The sequence below is a fragment of the Charadrius vociferus genome, unplaced genomic scaffold (genome assembly GCF_000708025.1).
Source record: "Charadrius vociferus isolate BGI_N301 unplaced genomic scaffold, ASM70802v2 scaffold320, whole genome shotgun sequence".
Taxonomy (NCBI): Eukaryota; Metazoa; Chordata; class Aves; order Charadriiformes; family Charadriidae; genus Charadrius; species Charadrius vociferus.
The window spans coordinates 893,700-913,941 of NW_009646501.1; the positions used below are offsets into that span (position 1 = coordinate 893,700).

The window sequence follows — 20,242 nt, forward strand, 5'->3', positions numbered from 1 at the left end:
GCTGCTTCTCGCCACCTTGGCACAGCGCTGCTGCCTCCCTCCGAGCGTTGTGCGGCCCCGGGCAGAGTCAGAGTCTGAGCAACAGGATGATGTTAGCACCATCGTTTATTTGAAGAGGGAGCACAGCCCTGGGGAGAGGCGCCCTGCGCTCCCCTTCCACAGCGTGGCAGTACAAAGAGCAAAGGGAGCAAAGGGCCAGCTCCGAACACGGGTCACCCCAAAGCATGTCTCCCACAAGTGTGCAACACCCTCCCTCCTCCTTGAGTGAGGGGGGACAGCTCCATCCCCCAAGGAAAGCTGGAAGAGGAGACGCAAGGCATGCAGGAACCTTCACAAAAGCCATTCCCAAGGTACCAGAGCAGCCAGCACGAAGTCCAGGCAGGCTGCGAGGCCGGTCTCCACCGCCTGCTGCACACGCTGCTCCAAGGTGGAACGCGGCTGCACGCTTCTACTTCTGCAGAACCCAGGTCTCGCAGAGAGAGGCCCTGCTGTTAGCTCTCCATCCCTCCCTCATTTGCCTTTCTGTAATGATCCCAAAACTCGCATTCCACACATTAGCCAGCAGTTAGCCCAATTTATTACAATATAGATCTACCTGGGAACGGAAGGAAAAAATCCACCCCCACACACCATGGCCTGGCAGAGGACAATTTTTCCTGTGGCTCCCCCTCCTCTTATAAAAAAACCTTAAAAAATAAGATATATATAAAAAAAAAAAAAGCAGAACAATCCTTCATGATAAGATTAAGGTCCTTGATGTGTGACTCTGTTTCAACATGCCCAAAAACTGTCGAGCTTTCTCCTGCATGAAGAGTTGGTCTCGGGTTCCACCACAGGCCACTGCTTTCCAAGCCCTGGTCATCTACAGAGGGAAAAGAAAGCATGTGTACAATACAGTTAAGGGAGAGGACAAACACAGTATCAATATCCTGTTTTAAAAGACTGCAAAAATAAATAAAACTCCCAACTATCTGCTACCCAAGGGAAATAAAGCTTCAGACTTAGGAGCACCCATCTGGCAACCAGGAGGAACTTGCACACCACCAGTTACTCATCACAGCTGAGACGGTTGTTTCTAGCAAAGCGGGGTTACATTCAGCAGTTTCCCAGGGAAGTGCTCCATTTTTGGATGGTCCACATGCCCTTTCAGGGCTTTCCCCTTATTTGGCTTGAGACAAAAACCCCAAAGCACAAACCCGATAAGGCTCCTTGTGCTAAAGAGATTTCAGAGGGATGGAAGGAATTCAAGAACACCTTTGGGGTTTATTCCCAGCCAGTGCAATTCCTACGTGAGCTGCTCAGCCCCAGGTCTAGATTGCTCAAAGACCATCCTTAGCAGCAGTTTGGAGCCTGTAGTTTCAGCGGGGCCCAGCAGCACACAGGAAGAGCTGAAAATCAGGTGAGCTTCAGCCACTGCATGCAAAAAGGGCTCCCAGGAGGTGCCTTGGCACTCTAGGAAAACCCCTGCAAATCCTCTGATAAATGCAGCCTGGAGATACACAGTGCCCTGAACTGGAAATACCCATTTCACGTCCACTGCAAACAACCAGAGCTCGAGCTTCAGCATTTGCTTACAGTAACACTGCCTCGTGCAGCCTCAGCACAGCTCCGGGACTGATTTAGGTTTAGCCCACAGCTGGGTGAGCTTCCTTAATAAATAACTGCCACTGCTAGCAACACCAGTCCGGCACAATAAATCCTGAGAGCCCAGCAACACCCCAGACAGCTCTGCTGCCTTCGCACAATGGGATTTCACCGCACACCTGTACTCTGTCACCATGCAAGCTGCCTTACTGTCACCTTCAAGTCGCTCCCAAAGCTTTATTTATATGGGTCTATTAGCTCTCAGAGTAATACAACCCTGCCTAAGACAGGAGGAGAAATGGAAGTGTTTAAGTAGGGTTTATTTTGTGAAGGGGAAGGAATTATTCTGGCTGAGGAGTACCTATTTGTCAGGAGAAAGAGCTTTCACAACAGACAGCTCTAATCCAGGGATGGCTGCAATTCTCTTTGCTGCAGTGTTTAGTGAAGACTGAGCCAAGGCTGCTCAGTGAAGACAACATTGTACCTGGGTTCTTCCCGGGACCTGAAAACACCCCTACACTCGCCCCCAGTTGCAGTTTCACCCCTGACCAAGGAGAGCATGTATTTCCATCTGCATTCCAGCTCCCAGAGCGCTCCTATGACTTCACCCAAGCAAGTATCTACAAAATCACTGTCCAAATCCCCTTCTCTAAGTCACACTGCCTTACAAAACAGGAATACCCCTCTGCTAGTGCACTCTCACTGCAAACATACCAAATGGTGAAGATTTTAAGGAGAACACAAGAAACCATTTATGCCATTTGTGCATTTGTAGGCTACTGTGAGTCCAGCACGGCCCAGACGCACTCCACAGTGTGGAGCTGAGCAACAGGTATAGCTTTAACACCACCAACCTCAGCACAAGCTACAGAGGTGGTATACTATCAACTGGAGCTCTGTATTGCTGCCATGGATTCAGGTAAACCACAGGATAAAGCCAGCCTATGCTGCCTATGGCACACAGCCTTCACTACACCCTAGAAACACCCTAAAAATCACAGAGATGGGAAATACCTTTTTGGTTGGTATTTATACAGCACTTCACAGATTTGCTATGCACAGGGAAGCAAAAAAGATGAGCCTACTGTCAGCTGCTCAAGGAGGGCTCACCAGAAAAAGCAAAGTTTGCTTCACTGCTGGGTCAATCCTCTAAATCCCCTGATGCACTGGGACAGGATGTGGATTCCCATGAGGAAAATCTGGCGCCAAACAAGCAGGCCACAGCTCTGCTCAGCCACGGGGCTCTGAGCACCAGCAGAAGGGCAGGTTTGCAAAGAGACAGGAGGACGCTGTAGGGTGACACTGCTGGCTCAGCATCTCCAAACCTGGGTGCAAAGACAGCCCTAACAGCATATGGATGCTTATGCAGCAGTGCGCAGAACTTCGTCCCCTCAATCCTTCTCCCAAAGAGAGACAAGGGCTACACTACCAGCTAACCTTCTGCCTGGGAAGGCAGAGGCTGCAGGGCTTACCGGTGCTGGTGGTCTGAAATGGCTCGGCATTTTTGTGTAGGACATTTTCTCCGGCTGCACTTGCACGAAGGCTCTGTTGAGCAGACCGCTGTCATTCTTCCTGCTAGAGGAGGAAAGGTTCAGGGACCTCGACAGGAAATTCAAAGGCTGCAAAGGGGAAATAAAGAAAAGTATAAGGAAGCAAGTTAATTTGCTTTAACAGTGCTGATACTTGGCCTGGATAAAAGGCCAGCTAACAAATCCAGCCCTTCATCCACATTCACATGTACTGTTCAAAGGCAGCTGTAGGTGGCAAAGCTCCCTCTGCTGCTTTTTACAGGGTTTCTCTGGAGCAGAAGCCAGCTCTACCCCTGTTCTGAGCACAGTACCCCTCACCTGCGCTCTTTTGAAACAGACAGTTTTGGGGAGGGCAGGCATATTTTGCGTCATATCTTCATCCACAATATCCAGGGCCAGAGACTTCCGGACCTTCTTGATGGGACTCCTGCGCAACTGGGGGACATAGAAATACAAGTGTCAGCATGAATCAACCCGGTGAACCGACACCCTAAGCGCTCAGGGTGCACACCAAGCCCACGCCACCCCAGGTCTGCATTGCACCAGGACCTCAGGAAGGTGTGCCGCAGCCCTCCCCACCACAGGGCACAGCAGCTTCCAATGCTCTCTGCCTGACACCAAGAGCCACCGATTAAGAAGAGGAAGCCCCTTTCAGTAGGAAAGGAAGGCCACCAGGGCAACTGAGTGGAGAGACTTTGCATACCAGCCCACAGCCTTCTGGGAGCCCAACTTGCCACAGACACTCCAAGCATGACATGATTCTCTCCCAGAGGTTATGGACAACACATCACCTAGCATGCCCCAAGTTTAGCACAAGCCAGGACACAGCTGACAGGATTTTAAGCATGCCTTAATCACAGGCATCTCTTGCTGATTGAAAAGCAGCAGCCACAAACAAAAAGAGGAAAAAAAAGAAGAAAAAAAAGCCCGAACAACAGCAGGATGAACAAAACCAGCCAAAACACCCCTCAACAGCACAGGACAACCCAGCAGCAGGTACTGGATGCAAAAAATCAGCTCACCCCTTGTTTCCTCTTCTGTTTCTCAGGCTTCACGTCATCCTCTATGATAAGTTCAATGCCAGCTTCACTTCGGAGCACTTCTTTCAAGTCTTCTTCCAGGTGAGGAGTCTGGGGCTGGTGTGAAAAGGAGGACAGAGAGCACAAGACAAAATTTGCATGCTGGGCAGACTCACTAGTATTTCCCTCAATGGGTAACGGAGCCAGGGGAGCCCACAGGAGCTCACAGCAGGAGGGTGAACATGAACCCCAAATGCGCCATCAAGACACCAGCATGCACAGAAGGCCTGGGATACTGGAAACTGCCATGCGCACAACACCCGCGTTAAGAGACCCGGTTCATCAGGGATGCCTAGGTAGATCATTTCCTTGCTTTTCCTCAAGGTCATCAGGAGCCAAGCACTACAGCCTGATTAAAGGGCAGTTTTTTGAAATTTTTAGCTGGTTTACAGAGGAGCTAGAAGTCCTGTGACTACTTACCGTGACATATTCACCATGATAATGTCCCCTTCATCCCTCCCACCTCAACCTAGCACTACCAAACTAGACGTTATGGCACAGATAACGGCTGGCTCACAGCTCCACTGCAACCTGTCCCACATCCCGTTTGCATTCATTACGTTTCTGTCACCAGCAAGCAGCAGAGCTGCCCAATACTTACCAGAGGCCTAATTGGTCCATATTTCTCCAGGGCATTTTTGAAAGGTGTGGGGGTGTGAGGAGTGTTGTCCACCACATACTTCTGATCTGGTGTGACAAATCTGGCAGCAGAGAGTGGGAAAAACAAAGAATCAGACATGCAGCAACCCACACAAAGTAACCCCCATCCTCCTGAGCTCTCTCATTACATGAGCCACCTGCAGCGTCTCACGTGGTGGCAGCAGAAGCCGCCTGCCTGGCTGGACTGTGCCTGGGGTACGAGCAGGGCAAACACGCACAGAGGCATCTTTAACAGGGAAAACATCCTTCAGATGTGCCAGCTATGCCGCTCCACCCTGCCAGCTGCCAAGCACGCTCATCAGAAAGCGGTACAGCACCTCTGACCCAGGCAACGTGAATCTCTGCAGGCCAACCCTACTCTGCAATGCTTCCACTGGCAGAGCTGCTCAGACCCAGCCTAGGCTTGTGACAGTCGCAACTGGAACAGCAGAAGTCCTGGGTGCAAATGCGCTTGGAGCAGCCAAGCCAGCTTGCACCGCCTCGACAGGGGAGCAGCTCTGGGCCAGGCCAATAACAGCGTGGTTTGCCCGCCCAGTTAATTTGCTTTAACAGTGCTGATACTTGGCCTGGATAAAAGGCCAGCTAACAAATCCAGCCCTTCATCCACATTCACATGTACTGTTCAAAGGCAGCTGTAGGTGGCAAAGCTCCCTCTGCTGCTTTTTACAGGGTTTCTCTGGAGCAGAAGCCAGCTCTACCCCTGTTCTGAGCACAGTACCCCTCACCTGCGCTCTTTTGAAACAGACAGTTTTGGGGAGGGCAGGCATATTTTGCGTCATATCTTCATCCACAATATCCAGGGCCAGAGACTTCCGGACCTTCTTGATGGGACTCCTGCGCAACTGGGGGACATAGAAATACAAGTGTCAGCATGAATCAACCCGGTGAACCGACACCCTAAGCGCTCAGGGTGCACACCAAGCCCACGCCACCCCAGGTCTGCATTGCACCAGGACCTCAGGAAGGTGTGCCGCAGCCCTCCCCACCACAGGGCACAGCAGCTTCCAATGCTCTCTGCCTGACACCAAGAGCCACCGATTAAGAAGAGGAAGCCCCTTTCAGTAGGAAAGGAAGGCCACCAGGGCAACTGAGTGGAGAGACTTTGCATACCAGCCCACAGCCTTCTGGGAGCCCAACTTGCCACAGACACTCCAAGCATGACATGATTCTCTCCCAGAGGTTATGGACAACACATCACCTAGCATGCCCCAAGTTTAGCACAAGCCAGGACACAGCTGACAGGATTTTAAGCATGCCTTAATCACAGGCATCTCTTGCTGATTGAAAAGCAGCAGCCACAAACAAAAAGAGGAAAAAAAAGAAGAAAAAAAAGCCCGAACAACAGCAGGATGAACAAAACCAGCCAAAACACCCCTCAACAGCACAGGACAACCCAGCAGCAGGTACTGGATGCAAAAAATCAGCTCACCCCTTGTTTCCTCTTCTGTTTCTCAGGCTTCACGTCATCCTCTATGATAAGTTCAATGCCAGCTTCACTTCGGAGCACTTCTTTCAAGTCTTCTTCCAGGTGAGGAGTCTGGGGCTGGTGTGAAAAGGAGGACAGAGAGCACAAGACAAAATTTGCATGCTGGGCAGACTCACTAGTATTTCCCTCAATGGGTAACGGAGCCAGGGGAGCCCACAGGAGCTCACAGCAGGAGGGTGAACATGAACCCCAAATGCGCCATCAAGACACCAGCATGCACAGAAGGCCTGGGATACTGGAAACTGCCATGCGCACAACACCCGCGTTAAGAGACCCGGTTCATCAGGGATGCCTAGGTAGATCATTTCCTTGCTTTTCCTCAAGGTCATCAGGAGCCAAGTGCGTTAAGAGACCCAGTTCATCAGGGATGCCTAAGTAGATCATTTCCTTGCTTTTCCTCTCTTTTCCTCAAGGTCATCAGGAGCCAAGCACTACAGCCTGATTAAAGGGCAGTTTTTTGAAATTTTTAGCTGGTTTACAGAGGAGCTAGAAGTCCTGTGACTACTTACCGTGACATATTCACCATGATAATGTCCCCTTCATCCCTCCCACCTCAACCTAGCACTACCAAACTAGACGTTATGGCACAGATAACGGCTGGCTCACAGCTCCACTGCAACCTGTCCCACATCCCGTTTGCATTCATTACGTTTCTGTCACCAGCAAGCAGCAGAGCTGCCCAATACTTACCAGAGGCCTAATTGGTCCATATTTCTCCAGGGCATTTTTGAAAGGTGTGGGGGTGTGAGGAGTGTTGTCCACCACATACTTCTGATCTGGTGTGACAAATCTGGCAGCAGAGAGTGGGAAAAACAAAGAATCAGACATGCAGCAACCCACACAAAGTAACCCCCATCCTCCTGAGCTCTCTCATTACATGAGCCACCTGCAGCGTCTCACGTGGTGGCAGCAGAAGCCGCCTGCCTGGCTGGACTGTGCCTGGGGTACGAGCAGGGCAAACACGCACAGAGGCATCTTTAACAGGGAAAACATCCTTCAGATGTGCCAGCTATGCCGCTCCACCCTGCCAGCTGCCAAGCACGCTCATCAGAAAGCGGTACAGCACCTCTGACCCAGGCAACGTGAATCTCTGCAGGCCAACCCTACTCTGCAATGCTTCCACTGGCAGAGCTGCTCAGACCCAGCCTAGGCTTGTGACAGTCGCAACTGGAACAGCAGAAGTCCTGGGTGCAAATGCGCTTGGAGCAGCCAAGCCAGCTTGCACCGCCTCGACAGGGGAGCAGCTCTGGGCCAGGCCAATAACAGCGTGGTTTGCCAGCACAGCCAGCACCCCCAAACACTGTGCTGCTCCAGTCCGCCAACGAAACACAGCCTGTGCAGACCACCCCTTCTCACCTGCCCGGCACAGCGACTTGGGTACTCAACACCCTGGACTGCCCTTCAGCTCAGGCAAAGCAGAGGGTGCAGAGCTGAAGGGATGGATCTGAACTCTTGAGAAAATCAAATCCCTTCCCTGCTGGCGTGGGGCTCCCAGCACAGCACTGTTTCCCAGACAGAGACATGCACAGAAGGCAACAGCCCACCCAGCAGCTGAGCACAACAGTGGTCACTTGGCTGCAGCCCCAGTCAGATGGGACACTTGTTCCCAGCAGCTCAGAGAGGAACTGTCTTTGGGAAACACTGATTTAGGGAAATCCCCAGCCTGCCCTGCCCTGCCCACCACAGCACTTCCAGTACACGTACTGGGGGAGGTATATTTGAATTGGACCAGACTCCTGCATGGAAAAGGATGGTGACCAGGTGGGGATGAGGGAGGAGGAGAAGGAGGAAGACTTACGCTGAGTTCTTCTGGAGCAGAGGGGTCTTGTCCCTGTGCAGAGGTGTGGTGACAATCACCTTCTGACTGCACACAGGCGTGGAGGTCAGAGATGGGTTCTCCAGTTCTAGTGTATCTTGTTTGGTCCAAAAGTTCAAGAACTGCACAGTACAGGAAAGAAAGAGAAGACACTCAGTCTCAAGCACCCCAGTATAGTATCACAAGTCATTACTTTTTCCTAAATATAGGGAAAATCTGAGTAGGGACAATCCTCCCACACTGAGTGGCACAAGAGGGATCTGTCCCAGTATAAACCAGGATGACTCTTACAGACTCGGGAGTCCTGTACATTGACACACACACGAAAGCTGCCAGAAGGTGCCTCACACCTATAAAGGTTATTCACTTCCCATAAGGGATGAGCTGATACGACTACAAGCAGCTACCAGGTGGGAGAGAAGTCTCTCCTTGCCCTGGTCCAGATAAGGCCAAGCAGAATGGCGAAGGAGAGGTAATGCCAGCCCACCAAAGGTCTATTTTGACCTCAGGTTGGCAAATGTGAAGGAAGTCCATCTAACACAAGAGCATACAAGTCAGATTTTGCACTGAGCTGTCTTCAGCCTAAACTGTGAGAAAATTACTAACTGTCTCATCTGTGCTAGGATTTTACTTCACAACAACTAGTAAGTGACAACTTTACTCCCATAAGGAACGAGGTTTGTAGCCTCAGGAGAACTGGGAGAGAACAGCTGTGTGTGTTACAACCACTGATGGCTGAAGCTCAGCCCGACAGCCAGGACATGCCATTTGCCTTCTCAGATTCACTCCAGGCCTTACAGCCTTTTATACGCTGCAGAGCTGCATATTTCAGGTCCCACTCCGATTTCCCAGTTCTCACTGGCTTTGCATTCAATGTACATCTGAACCTGGGTGTCAGACTGCCCTGTGGTGTTCTCTCATGTGCCACCCAGAGCCGCAGAATCACCAGAAATAAAGGCCTGGAAGGCATGGGTAGACAGGGTCTGAACAACGGAGAGCTGTGGGAACTGTGCTGGGGAACACAGCAGCCTTTATTCTGTTTTATCAACAGAACTCCACCACATCAATATAAGAGACACCATTGGGTTTGAACACCACAGTGGTCCAAGATGATGTACGTTGGAGACCATGTGTGCACACGTGTGTGGACACTGGAGGAGTCATGACAAAGGCTGAAATATCCTGAGTCCCTTTTGCAAAGAAGACAAGCCCAGGAGCATTTTGCTAAGCACAGCAACTCAGAGATCTGCACGTGGCACGTGTGTGTGACTTAACTGGAAACAAACAGGGAAAGCCACTTCTCACTGTTGCCACTCTGCTACCCACAGCTGGGGCAGTAATGCCCTGGAGACAGAAGCATCTCTCCAGCGATCCTGCAGCAGACAAGCATGTAGATCTGCAGTGGTGTTCCTTCCTCATAGTGAGCACATGCCCTGCCCATCACACAGGGTAGCTGGGCTTCCCCAGAAGCAGACACGGGCTGCTGCTCCCACAGGAAGGGCACTGCTGAAGACAAGCAGTGCCACAACCCATGTCTGCGCCTTGTTTTAGCAGAGACACATACCCTGTGCACTGGCACTGCCTCGTTCAAGGGAGGAGAAACACAAAGCTGGCAGAGCTGATGGGAACACATGGCATTAAGGCAAGCAGATAGACCATTAACATGCTTATTAGCTCATGACCAAGCCCAAGCAGAGGAGCACAGACCGGGCTCTGCCATTGCTCCATACCTGAGATGGAGAGAAGGGCAGTGTCTTGACAGGGGTGCTCTTGGGCGTCATGCTGTTGCAGGAGTCAAGGAAGGAAAGGCTGGTGCTGGTGGCGTTCTCTGTGACGGGGGAGAGGGAGATCTTCCTCTTCTTCTGCCTCTTCAGCACAGAGGGCGGCGTGCCAAAGCTCACATCTGCGTGCGGAGAGATGGGGATGAGCTCCCCCTTGCTGCTCTTGCTCAGGTCAGAGATGGTGTGGCCGTCCAAGCGGTACTCAGTCACATTGGGCAGGGATGGCAGTGGCTTGCTGGGGGTTTGCCTCACTGTGCTGGTGCTGCTGCTGCTGCTGCCGGCAGAGGGTTCCTCAGGCAGGTCAAACTGGGTCAGATCACACCACCCATCTGGGTCCTGCACACAAGGGAAACAATCAGAAGCAGCCCAGGAATGAAAGCTGACCGGTGCAGATGCAGAGATGAACTGGGAGGTGAAATAAGTGGGTGTGTGAGACTGCACTGGCTTTTGCAAGGAACCTGGCTAAAGGAGAGCTCAAGCCCTCCTCCCTTCTGCTGCCAGCGTAGCTGAGAACCAGACCAGGGAACTGACCCAGCTGAAAGCTGCTGCTTGTGTGTACGGCAGATTTTTCTATTCATGGAAGGTTGGTTTCCCAGTTCAGTTCACAGCACAGCTGCACAAACAGCTGCACCCACACACAGAGAGGACAAAAAAAGCAGCTGGGGATAGGTCTGGGGACAGGGGCTGAATGAAGCGACTGTCACCCAACACCAAACCACAGTCTTGGGCACACCAACACAGCTGGACACAGGGCTCTGCTGTAACACACACTGCTAGAAGCAGATTAAAAATAACCAGACCAGGTCAGAGATCAGCTGTTTCACAGCTCAACCCCACCAATACCCAAAGTACCATACAAGCAGGCCCCTAAGGACACACAGATGGGCCTTTAAGCCTGGGGCACAGACTCTGTCCTCCTATACAAATGCAAAGTGGATTCTTCCCGGATAATCAGCTCATAAACTCTCCAGGCAGGGTGGGGGCTGCAGTGACATTTCCCTCTGATGGCAGCAAAATGCTCTGTTGATTCCAGCCAGCCTCCTGCTCTGGCCTCCATCACCCTGGGGACCTCAGCACTGCTTGACTGTCCCAAAATTACTACTTTCAGTGAAGCTAACTCCACTGAAAGCAAATGGTGGCATCATCCCAGCGCAAAGGGATCTGTCCCACATACCACAAGCGTGCCTGGCCTATTCCCAGTCTGTCCTGTCCCATCCCATCCCAGAACAGGAGGGAAAGGAAAGCCCATGAGCATGGTCTTGAACTGTTAGAAAAGGGAGAGCTGTGGACACTCTGGCTGATAAAGGTGGACTTGAGATCAGGTTTGGCAGCATCTACAGCCTCCCACACCAGCACAGCCCATGCACAAGGACATCCACTAGGGGAATTTTTAAGCCCAGAGCCATACTGGCAGAGCTGGAAAGGCCTAATCCAGCCCTGGAAAAGAGAGGGTGGGAAGTTGCAAGCCAATGACAGACCCAGCCCTCCTCAGGATGCCCATGATGATGAGCAAGGGGACCCAGTAAGTCCACTCAAGGGAAAAGGGTGGGGATCAGTCTCCCTACATTAGCTGGAGGAGTGAGGGTCTGTTACTTACAGATTCAATCATGTCCAGTGCTTCATTGAAGGCTGGCACAGACGTTGGGTACAAATAGTTGGCAGCTTCGACGACCCATTTGTATGGTGATGTGACAAATGAAGTGGCATCCTCAGGCACCGCATCATCTGGGGTCCCCTCAGTGTTATGCTCTGCCAGTTCAGCAGCTGGCAGCTCCGAGGGTAACTCCTGCACACCCGTCACTTCCTCGTCACTGACATCTTCTTCCTTTATTTCAGAGATATTGACCGGCCAGTTTGGCAGGACAGTCTTTGCGCATACAACAAAGAAAGTCCAGTCATTAGTAGAAACCAAGGGAACAATGTCAAATCCTGGGGACAAAAAGCAAGGGTCCCTGGACACATTCAGCTCCGCCTGCTCTCCTACCTGCCATTCAGTTTGTTTCACTTCCCCATTCTCCCTCACTTCTCTGTCCCATACACCATCCGAGCAGGAGTCCATGCAACATAATGAGCACAGGACTGTTTAACTGAAGATCTCACTTAACAGTAGCCCAGGAAAAAGTTGAACGAAGGCTGAGCAGGTAGCACTAATTCTGCATTTCCTACTTCCCAAGAGCCTGCCTTTGAAAACTACATGCTTTCTTCATGAAAAAATAAATGGGTGTACTTCCCCTGCTTCCTTTTTTAGAGGAAAGGAACACAATACCTCTTCATCATGCCCCCCACACTGTCTGAAGCAGCCTCCTTCTCCCACCAGCAACAGCACAACGGAGCCAAAAAAATCTTCGGTCTCCAAGACAGACCTGATGCTGGGATTGGCAAGATAACAGCACTAGCAGACTGCTGTACTCTGCCTGGATAGCACACTTGGGCTCACATTACATCTCTAGCTCCTGGAGGGAGAGATCTCCCAAGGGTCAGCGTCTTTGAGAAGGCTGGCAGAAGGCATAGACTGTCTATGTGGCAAAGACAGCATTAGAGGCAGCAGAAGGGTGGATGAACAGCTCTGACATGCATTAGCAGAGCAGGGGACTGACCCAGCTGCCTGCTGCAAATGTGCTGGTGCAGTACCTGGCTCCCAGCTCTCGTTTGACTTTGGCTCTCCTTGTCATCCACCTCCACAAGCAAGTATAGTGACTTGGACTTCTTAGTTTCATTGAGGAAGCCTCCTGTGTCCACCTTCCGCTTGATGGTGGAGTTCCAGTGATTCTTCACAGCATTGTCGGTCCTGCAGAGAAAGCAGAAGGAAATAGAAATCACCAATTACAGCAGCTTTAAGGCACAGCTAACAGCTCCTACATGCTCTCCAGCCCCATCCTGTGAGCCCAACACATGGTTCTCCACAGGCCACCAGCACCAGCGAGCAAAGAGGTCCTACCTCCCAGGCAGAAGCTTGGCAATCTCTGCCCAACGATTCCCCAGGACCTTGTGGGCCTCAAAAATGATGCGATCCTCCTCCTCTGTCCACGAGGACTTCTTCACCTCAGGGTTCAGGTGGTTATGCCAGCGTTCCCGGCACTGCTTCCCTAACCGCCCTTTCAGGTGCTTGGCTATCAGCGTCCACTGTTTGGTGCCGTATTTTTTAACCAGTTCAATTACCTTTGAAGAGAACGAGAGGGAAATAAGGAAATGGAATAAAGGAGGGGAAGGTCAATAGAGTCATCTTTAGGCTTTGCGCTTCACTTCTATTGGGACCAGGTAAGGGCAAACAGAGAAAGGCCCCTTAGGAGAAAACAATGGAGGGATCCAGCACTGACAATCACATGTACTAACACTTGTTAGAGCAACGATTCAGCCAAATTTCTGAAAGAGGCTGTTCCCATGCAGATGTTTTGCCACATGGCACCTTGAATGTAGAGGACCACTCACAGAAGATGTGGTGCAGACTGGTAGGTGCACCAGGGGCAGAGGGGCCCAGATTTAGAAACACATGCCTGTTTCTGAGCAATGGCCAAGTCCCACATGCTCCAAGACTCCTCTGCCCTTCCTCCTACCGAGGACCTGGCCCCATGACAACAGTTCGCATAAGCTCCGCACTAGTCTGACGAACAGCATTCACTTAAGAGCCATCCACTGTGCCACTTCCCTTTCACCCAGGGCTTTGTCACTTCTGCCTGAGGCTCAATGAAAATTCTTCTGGGCAGGGAACCTGTTCAAGCCCCTGCGATACGGTCCATAGCAGTGTCAGGACAAAATGATCTACTGTCTGCAATGTTCAGCCCACCAAAATCTTAAGAGACAAGGCTGGAGGGTTCTCACAGAGCACTTCTACCCTGGCCAGCTGCACTCAGCTGAAAGGTGCGGGTAGCCAGGTGATGCTCACAGTGCTCCTAGCCTGTAAGAAGTGTCCCTACCGCAGACTCCCGTCTATCAAGCACAAAGAGACCAAAGACACCAAACTGAGGCACAGGCCCAGGAGGTGGAGTGCTTGCAGGGCAAAGCAGTGTGCAGTGTCAGGAGGAGAAAACTGGAGCCCAGCCTGGCCAGGATGGCAGTGGGTATCGTGACTGGGTAGGCTGACGGAGTCAGAACACGCAAAGGGAAGGGGAAAGCAAGCAGCTATTGCTCTGCTGTAGGAAGCTGGAAGGACATCATGATAAGCTTCCTTAGGATGTGCTTGACATAACACACAGATGGGAGGCAAAAGGGACTGTAACAGACTGTAATGGGACCAAAAGGGAAAGTATTGGGGGAGCAGAAGTGTTAGAGAGAATCTGACAAACTAGGAAATTTTCAGCGGAAAACCTTAGTAAAAGTTGGAACTCATTACAACTTTTCTCAAGTACATCAAGATGAGTCTATCTGAGCTGGTCCTTCTCAGCTCATTCTCGAATCAGCAGAGAAACAGGCTCACAGAAGTCATTCATCTAGCCGACCTCAGACATCCACTTCAGCCTGTCTACTGTGGCACAGGAAATGCCAGTTTTATTTTTCTCTTAGGTCAACACAGCCAGGTCAGGTGGAGATCTGCCAGCAGGCAGATGAATTAATTCCCTTCTCTGCTCTCTCCCTTGGCAGTCTGCTGTAGCAGTACTGTGTGAAAGGGAGAAGGCGTTTAGCTAAAGAGGCCTAAACCTGCTTCTGCTTGTCATGACCATGGCTGCACCAGCACACTCAGAACAGGTCACTGCTGCTTTCACAGGTATCCACTACGGGAAAGAACCACCCAAGGGTCTGACGCCTCCATCCCCTCTGCAGACAGTCACAGTCCAATGCTCAGATTGTCTCCTGCCCCAACTCACCTTTTGGTCCTCCTCTTTGGTCCAAGGGCCCTTAACCAAGTCTGGATTCAACACCCTCAGCCACCGGTACTGGCACTGCTGATCACTGCGGTTCTAGGAAAGGAATCAGAGTAGCTGATTTAGACCAGAGGCTCCAAAAGCCCCTATAGCAACAGTCCCCACACACACAAGCTGTCCCACAGAAAACCTACAGAAGCACATAGAGAATACAGACTAGGGAACCTGGCACAGAAAACGGGGACAGGAACCTCAATTCCTCACCCCAGCTCCAACACTTCCCTTTGAAAAGTCTTCTATGCAAGAAGGATGTCTCCCTGCCCCGAAGGAGCACCATTTCACAGCCTGGAGCTGCAGTCACAGAACAGAGTCCCACTGTGCAAGGTGCTGCACAGACACAGAAAACCAGCACACTGAGCACAAGAAGCAACATGCAAACACTACGATTCCCAACTGGGCAAGGGGTCACTTACAGGAAAGTGACTGGCCAGGAACTTCCAGTCGTTCTGCCCATAGTGTCTTACTAACATCTTCAGCTGCTCATCCTGCAAAGAACAAAGAAATCCACTTTCACATACACTGAGGCAACACAAGCCACAGGCACCCCTGGGCTGACAGCATCAAGAGAACAAGATAGATATTTTGAACTGTCAAGAAGAGGTTTTTTTTGGCCTTCTGCATTCAGGGAAGGTAACTCACACCATCCTTTAGCAGCATTGCAGTGCATGAAGACCAACTGGAAGAGACCATTTGGTTCTGGGCTCTGTGCTAGGGCAAGCTCGTACAGTGACTACAAAACAAGAGCTCAGCTCGGTCCCAGTATAGTGTGGTTCAAAACCTGTGGGCAAGGCTACCTGCTTATCCAGTCCCAGTACACCCCTGACCAGACAGTCCATCTCCCAGCTCAGCCACTGCTTTTGCCCAGCCAAGAAAGATGACTGGTTTAAGTATATCACCACTAGCCCAGTGGTCCACTGTCTTTCAGTGCACCTGGGCTCTACAGCATTTCTTTCATGAACCCTGCAATAGCTCAGGTTTGCCGACTCTTGCAGCTCACAAAAAGCCTGCTAAAGGTGTCCTTGCCCATGTGCTCTAGCTGGGCTAACAGAAGCATTAAGCAATTCCCTGCCCAACACAAGTCTGAGGCTTTAATCTCTGCACAAAGACCACTTTACTTGGTGTTCAGACACCAGGGAAGACAGGACATCTTATAGTTTTCAAACAGAAGAAAGATGATGGAGGAACTGAGAGGAGGGAAGAGAATATCCCAATTCATTTCAGGCTCTCAGCCAGGACGACTAAGCCATGATCCCAACAGTCTCAACACTCCCTGCTTTTGCTACTGAAAAGGGAGGACATTTCCACTGCACGATTCAGCTTGCTGGAGGCCTCAGCCATCCTCTGGAACTCCTCTTTGCTCACAAGATTGCTGCAGGCTGTGGATACCTCACACAGGGCTCACATGCTTAAGCTAAAGTGGTTGGAGCTCTTGCTCTCCAGGCTACACTTCAAACTCCCCTGAAGCTCCCAGCCTCGTCAGCTCACATCAGCAAAACAGACACATGGTCTTCTCCAGCAGCAAGACAGCAGGAGGTGGTATGGTGGCCAGTGGGAGATGGCTGGGGTGGAGGCACCCAAGCCCCAGTGCCATGCCAGAGGCCAACCCCAAAGCCCTGCTCTCAGCCAGTGCAGGGCTCTCACTCACCTCTTCCTGCGTCCACTTGACTTTGCACCGCCCGTCCCGCTGCTCCGGCACATCCGAGTCAGTATCCTGGTAATGCAGCTCATCCTGGTCCTCACTAGATGAATAAACGAAGGATATAACTTCCACCTCTGATTAAAACGCAGCAGAGGGAGCAACCTCCGCCTTGCAGAGCGGAGCTCTGCGCTGTGTGGAGCAGTGCTCCGGTTCTACCCTCTTCCAGCACTGGACCCTGACACCTCACAGACGTTCCCTCGGACACCCCAGGTTTAAAGGGGTCCCTCAGCTTTGGGCTCCCGGTGCACGCTAGCAACTTTTAAGCTGCCGAGAGCCGGGGAAGGAGCGTTCATCTTGATTTCTGCTCCCTTCCGTCCCTGCGGGAGGACTCTGTGTCTCGGGACTGACACCATTTCCCCGCTTTACAGCTCACCAGTCTCCCGGGTCGCTGGGGTAAAGAGAAGGGACGGGAGAAGCAGCCAGAAACCGTCCGGCGTCTGCCGGGAGCGCGGCCCCGACGGGCTCGGCCCATCACCAGCCCGGACCCCCCCGGCCTGTCCGCTCGACCCCCCCGCTCCCCAGCAGGCAAAGCCAGGTCCGCGCCCAGCTCCCGGGTGGGAGCAATCGGAATCCTTAGAGCGGGGCCCCGCGGAGCCCGGGGGGGGGCGGGCCCGCGGCCCTGCCCGCCGTCCCGCTAACCGGCCGGAGAGCGGGAACGGGCCGTCCGGGGCGGAGGGGGGGCCGCGCGGGGGAGAGGCGCCTCCAGAGGGTCGCCGATGCTGCCCCACAGCCCCCCCCTTTTCCCCTCGGGAAGGCGCGGGGCCGGCAGACGGAGCCCCCGCGGCGGTGGGGTCGGCACTCACCCGCGGCTGCGGCGCGCCATGGCGGGGCCGGGCGGCGGCGGCGGCACTTTCCTATCTCGCGCCAACGGCGCCCCCCCGCCCGCGCGGGGCCGGGCCGCGCATGCGCGCTGCCGCCTCCCGCCCGCGCAAAGAGGCGCGCGCGGGAGGGCGCCCGCCCGCTCCGCCTCCGGTAAGCTCCCCCCCCCCACACTCCGCACCGGGGTCCGGGGGGATTCCCCCCCCCCACCGGTGAGCCCTCGGGGGGGACACCCCCACCACCACCCGAAACGACGACCACGGTCACCGCCCGCCGCCTCCCGCCGAAATTGGGGGAAAAAAAAAAAAGCAAATGAACATCCACCGCGTCCCGCTCCGGGGATGCGCAAGGGGGGTGGGGGGGTGTCCCCGCGGGTCCGGCGCTGCCGGGGAGAGAAGGTTGTGTCACCGAAGCTCTGGAATTCCTTAATAAAAGTTAAACCAGTTTTGGTGTGGGGTTCCCCCCCCCACACACACACAGACGTGGCTGAATGTACAGTCTCTCCTCATAGACAATTATAGCTACAAAACCTTTGTCTCCTGTACAGTGCCGGGTGGTGGCACTGTCACACCGCGCAGGGAAAGCGGGAGAAGCGGGTTCCCGCTGGCTCGGGCTGTGCATACACCGGTCCCTCTGTCCCTGTCCCAGCTATGATGTCCGCGCTCTGCCTCTGCACTGGGATGCTCCTGGCCAGGAGCAAAACTTAAGAGAGATGTCACCTCGTTGGGGACCCTCCCCGAAGTGTTGTGTCTGGGCAGGAAGGCTCCATGTGTCCATGTCCATGTCCGTGTCCGTGTCCTTCTCCTTCTTCCCCAGCTCCTGCTCTCCCCGCTGCAAACACCCCCCAGCCCTGGCAGGACCCCCTTTACCCCCAGCAGTTACCCACCGCCCACCATCACTGCCCCCGAAGCAAAAACCCCTCCCTCTCCCAAATCAGCTTAATTAGGAAATCAGCCTGTCAATTAACTAGCAGAACTATAAAACCACTGCAAGTAGCACTAGCAAAAAAGGATCAGTATCTTGAAGGGGGTCTCTATAGAAGCTGAAGGTAAGTAGTGATTTTTCAGCCTACCCTCTTAGCATGTACTTTTTATTTCCCTAGTACTTCTCACATGCTAATTTATTTAAATTACCTTTAAGTAATTTAAATTAACTTTAAGTATTTTAATCTCTTAAAACTTTTTTCTAGACTGACTATACAGCCCCTTTTTTTAGTAAATACCAAAGCTTTTTATTTCTGCTTCTAATGCATTTGGTGTAAGAAATGGTTTCAGAGCGCCATAGCTGCCTTTCCCTTCCCTCGCCTGCCCCGCTCCCTCTGGGGGTGGCTGGAAGGCAGCTGCTGGTGGAGCCCCTGGTGAGAACCTCCCTCCTAGGTGGAGGGGGAGCCTGCAGGAAGCTCTTGCCTGTGCAGCGGAAGGCAGCAGTGGGTGCCACAAAAGCAGCCAGGAGGGCCTGTCCCCACGGACCTCCCTCGGTGCCATGTGTGGGCTGCGGCACCCCACAGGTCAGCAGGTGGGGAATACCATATGTGGGGCTAAAGCTAAGATGAGAGCTGCTCCTCAACCTCACCCATCCTAACTATAGCCCAGTTTCAGTGCCCCCACCTCAAAGGGACTCAACTGTAACTGGGGTTAATGAACCTCTGACTCAAGGAACAAGGGTCAAGTGTCTCATCTCCAGAGAAAACCAACTCCATCTTAGTACCTCGAGCAGATGGAGAGGCTTACTGAGATTCTTTACACTCAGGGTACAAAGCTAAGAGTAGTAGTATATAGGCTGAGGCTGAATAAATACTACTCTGGGGATGCTCCGTGATGACCTCTGAGCAATAAATAGGCCTTGGTGCAACTGTGTTGCTCTAGAAGACAGTGACAGGCTGGATGCCCACCTGCCTGCCCCGGATCCCACTCAGCTCCTCATTCTTCTAAGTAACACCAAGACAGGGTTTTGCAGCAGATCAGTTCAGGTACTCTAAGTTTGCAACTCATTAGTGAACAGTAATGAACAATAACATGTTTATTCTAACAGGGACGTTCTAGTCTCCATAAGCCTGACAGTGGTGGGATTCTGCACCATGCTGTCCACCAAGAGACATGGTACCAGCATCCTGACCATAAAGGAAATCCTGGAAAATGGGTTTGTGGATGGGGCCTCCAGCCATACCCATACCCATTCTTCTCCTGTCCGTCTTTATTACGCAGACAACAGCAGTGCCTCCAAACCAGACACCTGGGAATTCCTCACAGACTTGGACAACACAACAAAAGGCAGTTCCCTGTGTGTTGTCAAGCAGTCGGAGTCTCTGAGCAGTTGTGCGAAGATCGACCTGCACAGCCTGACCCACGGCATCTCTGACCACAGCCTTGTCTGCTTCTGCAAGGCCCACCACAGTCACGCCGCCTTTGACCTGTCCGGTTTGCCTTGTGAGCAGCCCAGCAGAGCCGGCCGCCTGATGGACGTGGCGTCGCAGAACACCTCAACGCCGTGCAAGAAGGAAAAGCATCCCAAACAGCTGGAAAACCAGCTCTCCAAGAGCATCGAGCTCACTGGCGACCTCTCAACCCTCGGGAAGATGCCAGCACCCAGATGGGAGATCTCAGCAATAAAACCCCCCCTGGATACCAGCCTGTCCCTTGATGCGAGCACTGAGGAATTAAGGTTACTGGGATGCTCCAAACTGGACACGCCATCCCTGGAGACCTCCGTAGTCATTCCTCTGGCTTGGCCCGGAGCCTTCAAGAGGCACCCTACGCTGATCCACAGGTCTGCCACCCCCGAGTCCCAGCTGAGCGACCTGGAGCCCATCCCCGCCTTTCTGCACCAGGCTCCGTGACGATGCCGCCCCGGCTCCGCGCCGGTGGGCTGCGGGGTGCCAGCCCGGGGACCCCCGGCGCCGCAGAGGAGCGGGGTGCACGGAGCCGCCATCC

General features: G+C 52.8%; 2 protein-coding genes across 2 annotated transcripts; one reads left to right on the forward strand and one right to left on the reverse strand.

Annotated features, from left to right (window-relative positions):
• Window positions 1-554: 554 nt before the first annotated feature.
• MYBL2 (v-myb avian myeloblastosis viral oncogene homolog-like 2) lies at window positions 555-17,388 on the reverse strand. Its single transcript, XM_009883371.1, has 14 exons — window positions 17,297-17,388; window positions 16,440-16,533; window positions 15,208-15,279; window positions 14,738-14,830; window positions 12,874-13,094; window positions 12,567-12,723; window positions 11,533-11,802; window positions 9,885-10,271; window positions 8,137-8,276; window positions 7,029-7,128; window positions 6,282-6,395; window positions 5,578-5,694; window positions 3,057-3,203; window positions 555-862 (listed from the first exon to the last, which is right to left on the reverse strand). Exons 1-14 carry the CDS (start codon window positions 17,314-17,316, stop codon window positions 734-736), a joined length of 2,061 nt encoding a protein of 686 aa, XP_009881673.1. The 5' UTR covers window positions 17,317-17,388; the 3' UTR covers window positions 555-733.
• LOC104285162 (WAS/WASL-interacting protein family member 2-like) lies at window positions 17,315-18,254 on the forward strand. The gene is made up of 2 exons (XM_009883578.1): window positions 17,315-17,524; window positions 18,129-18,254. The coding sequence occupies exons 1-2, from the start codon at window positions 17,315-17,317 to the stop codon at window positions 18,252-18,254; spliced, it is 336 nt and encodes a 111-aa protein (XP_009881880.1).
• The last annotated feature ends 1,988 nt before the right edge of the window (window positions 18,255-20,242 follow it).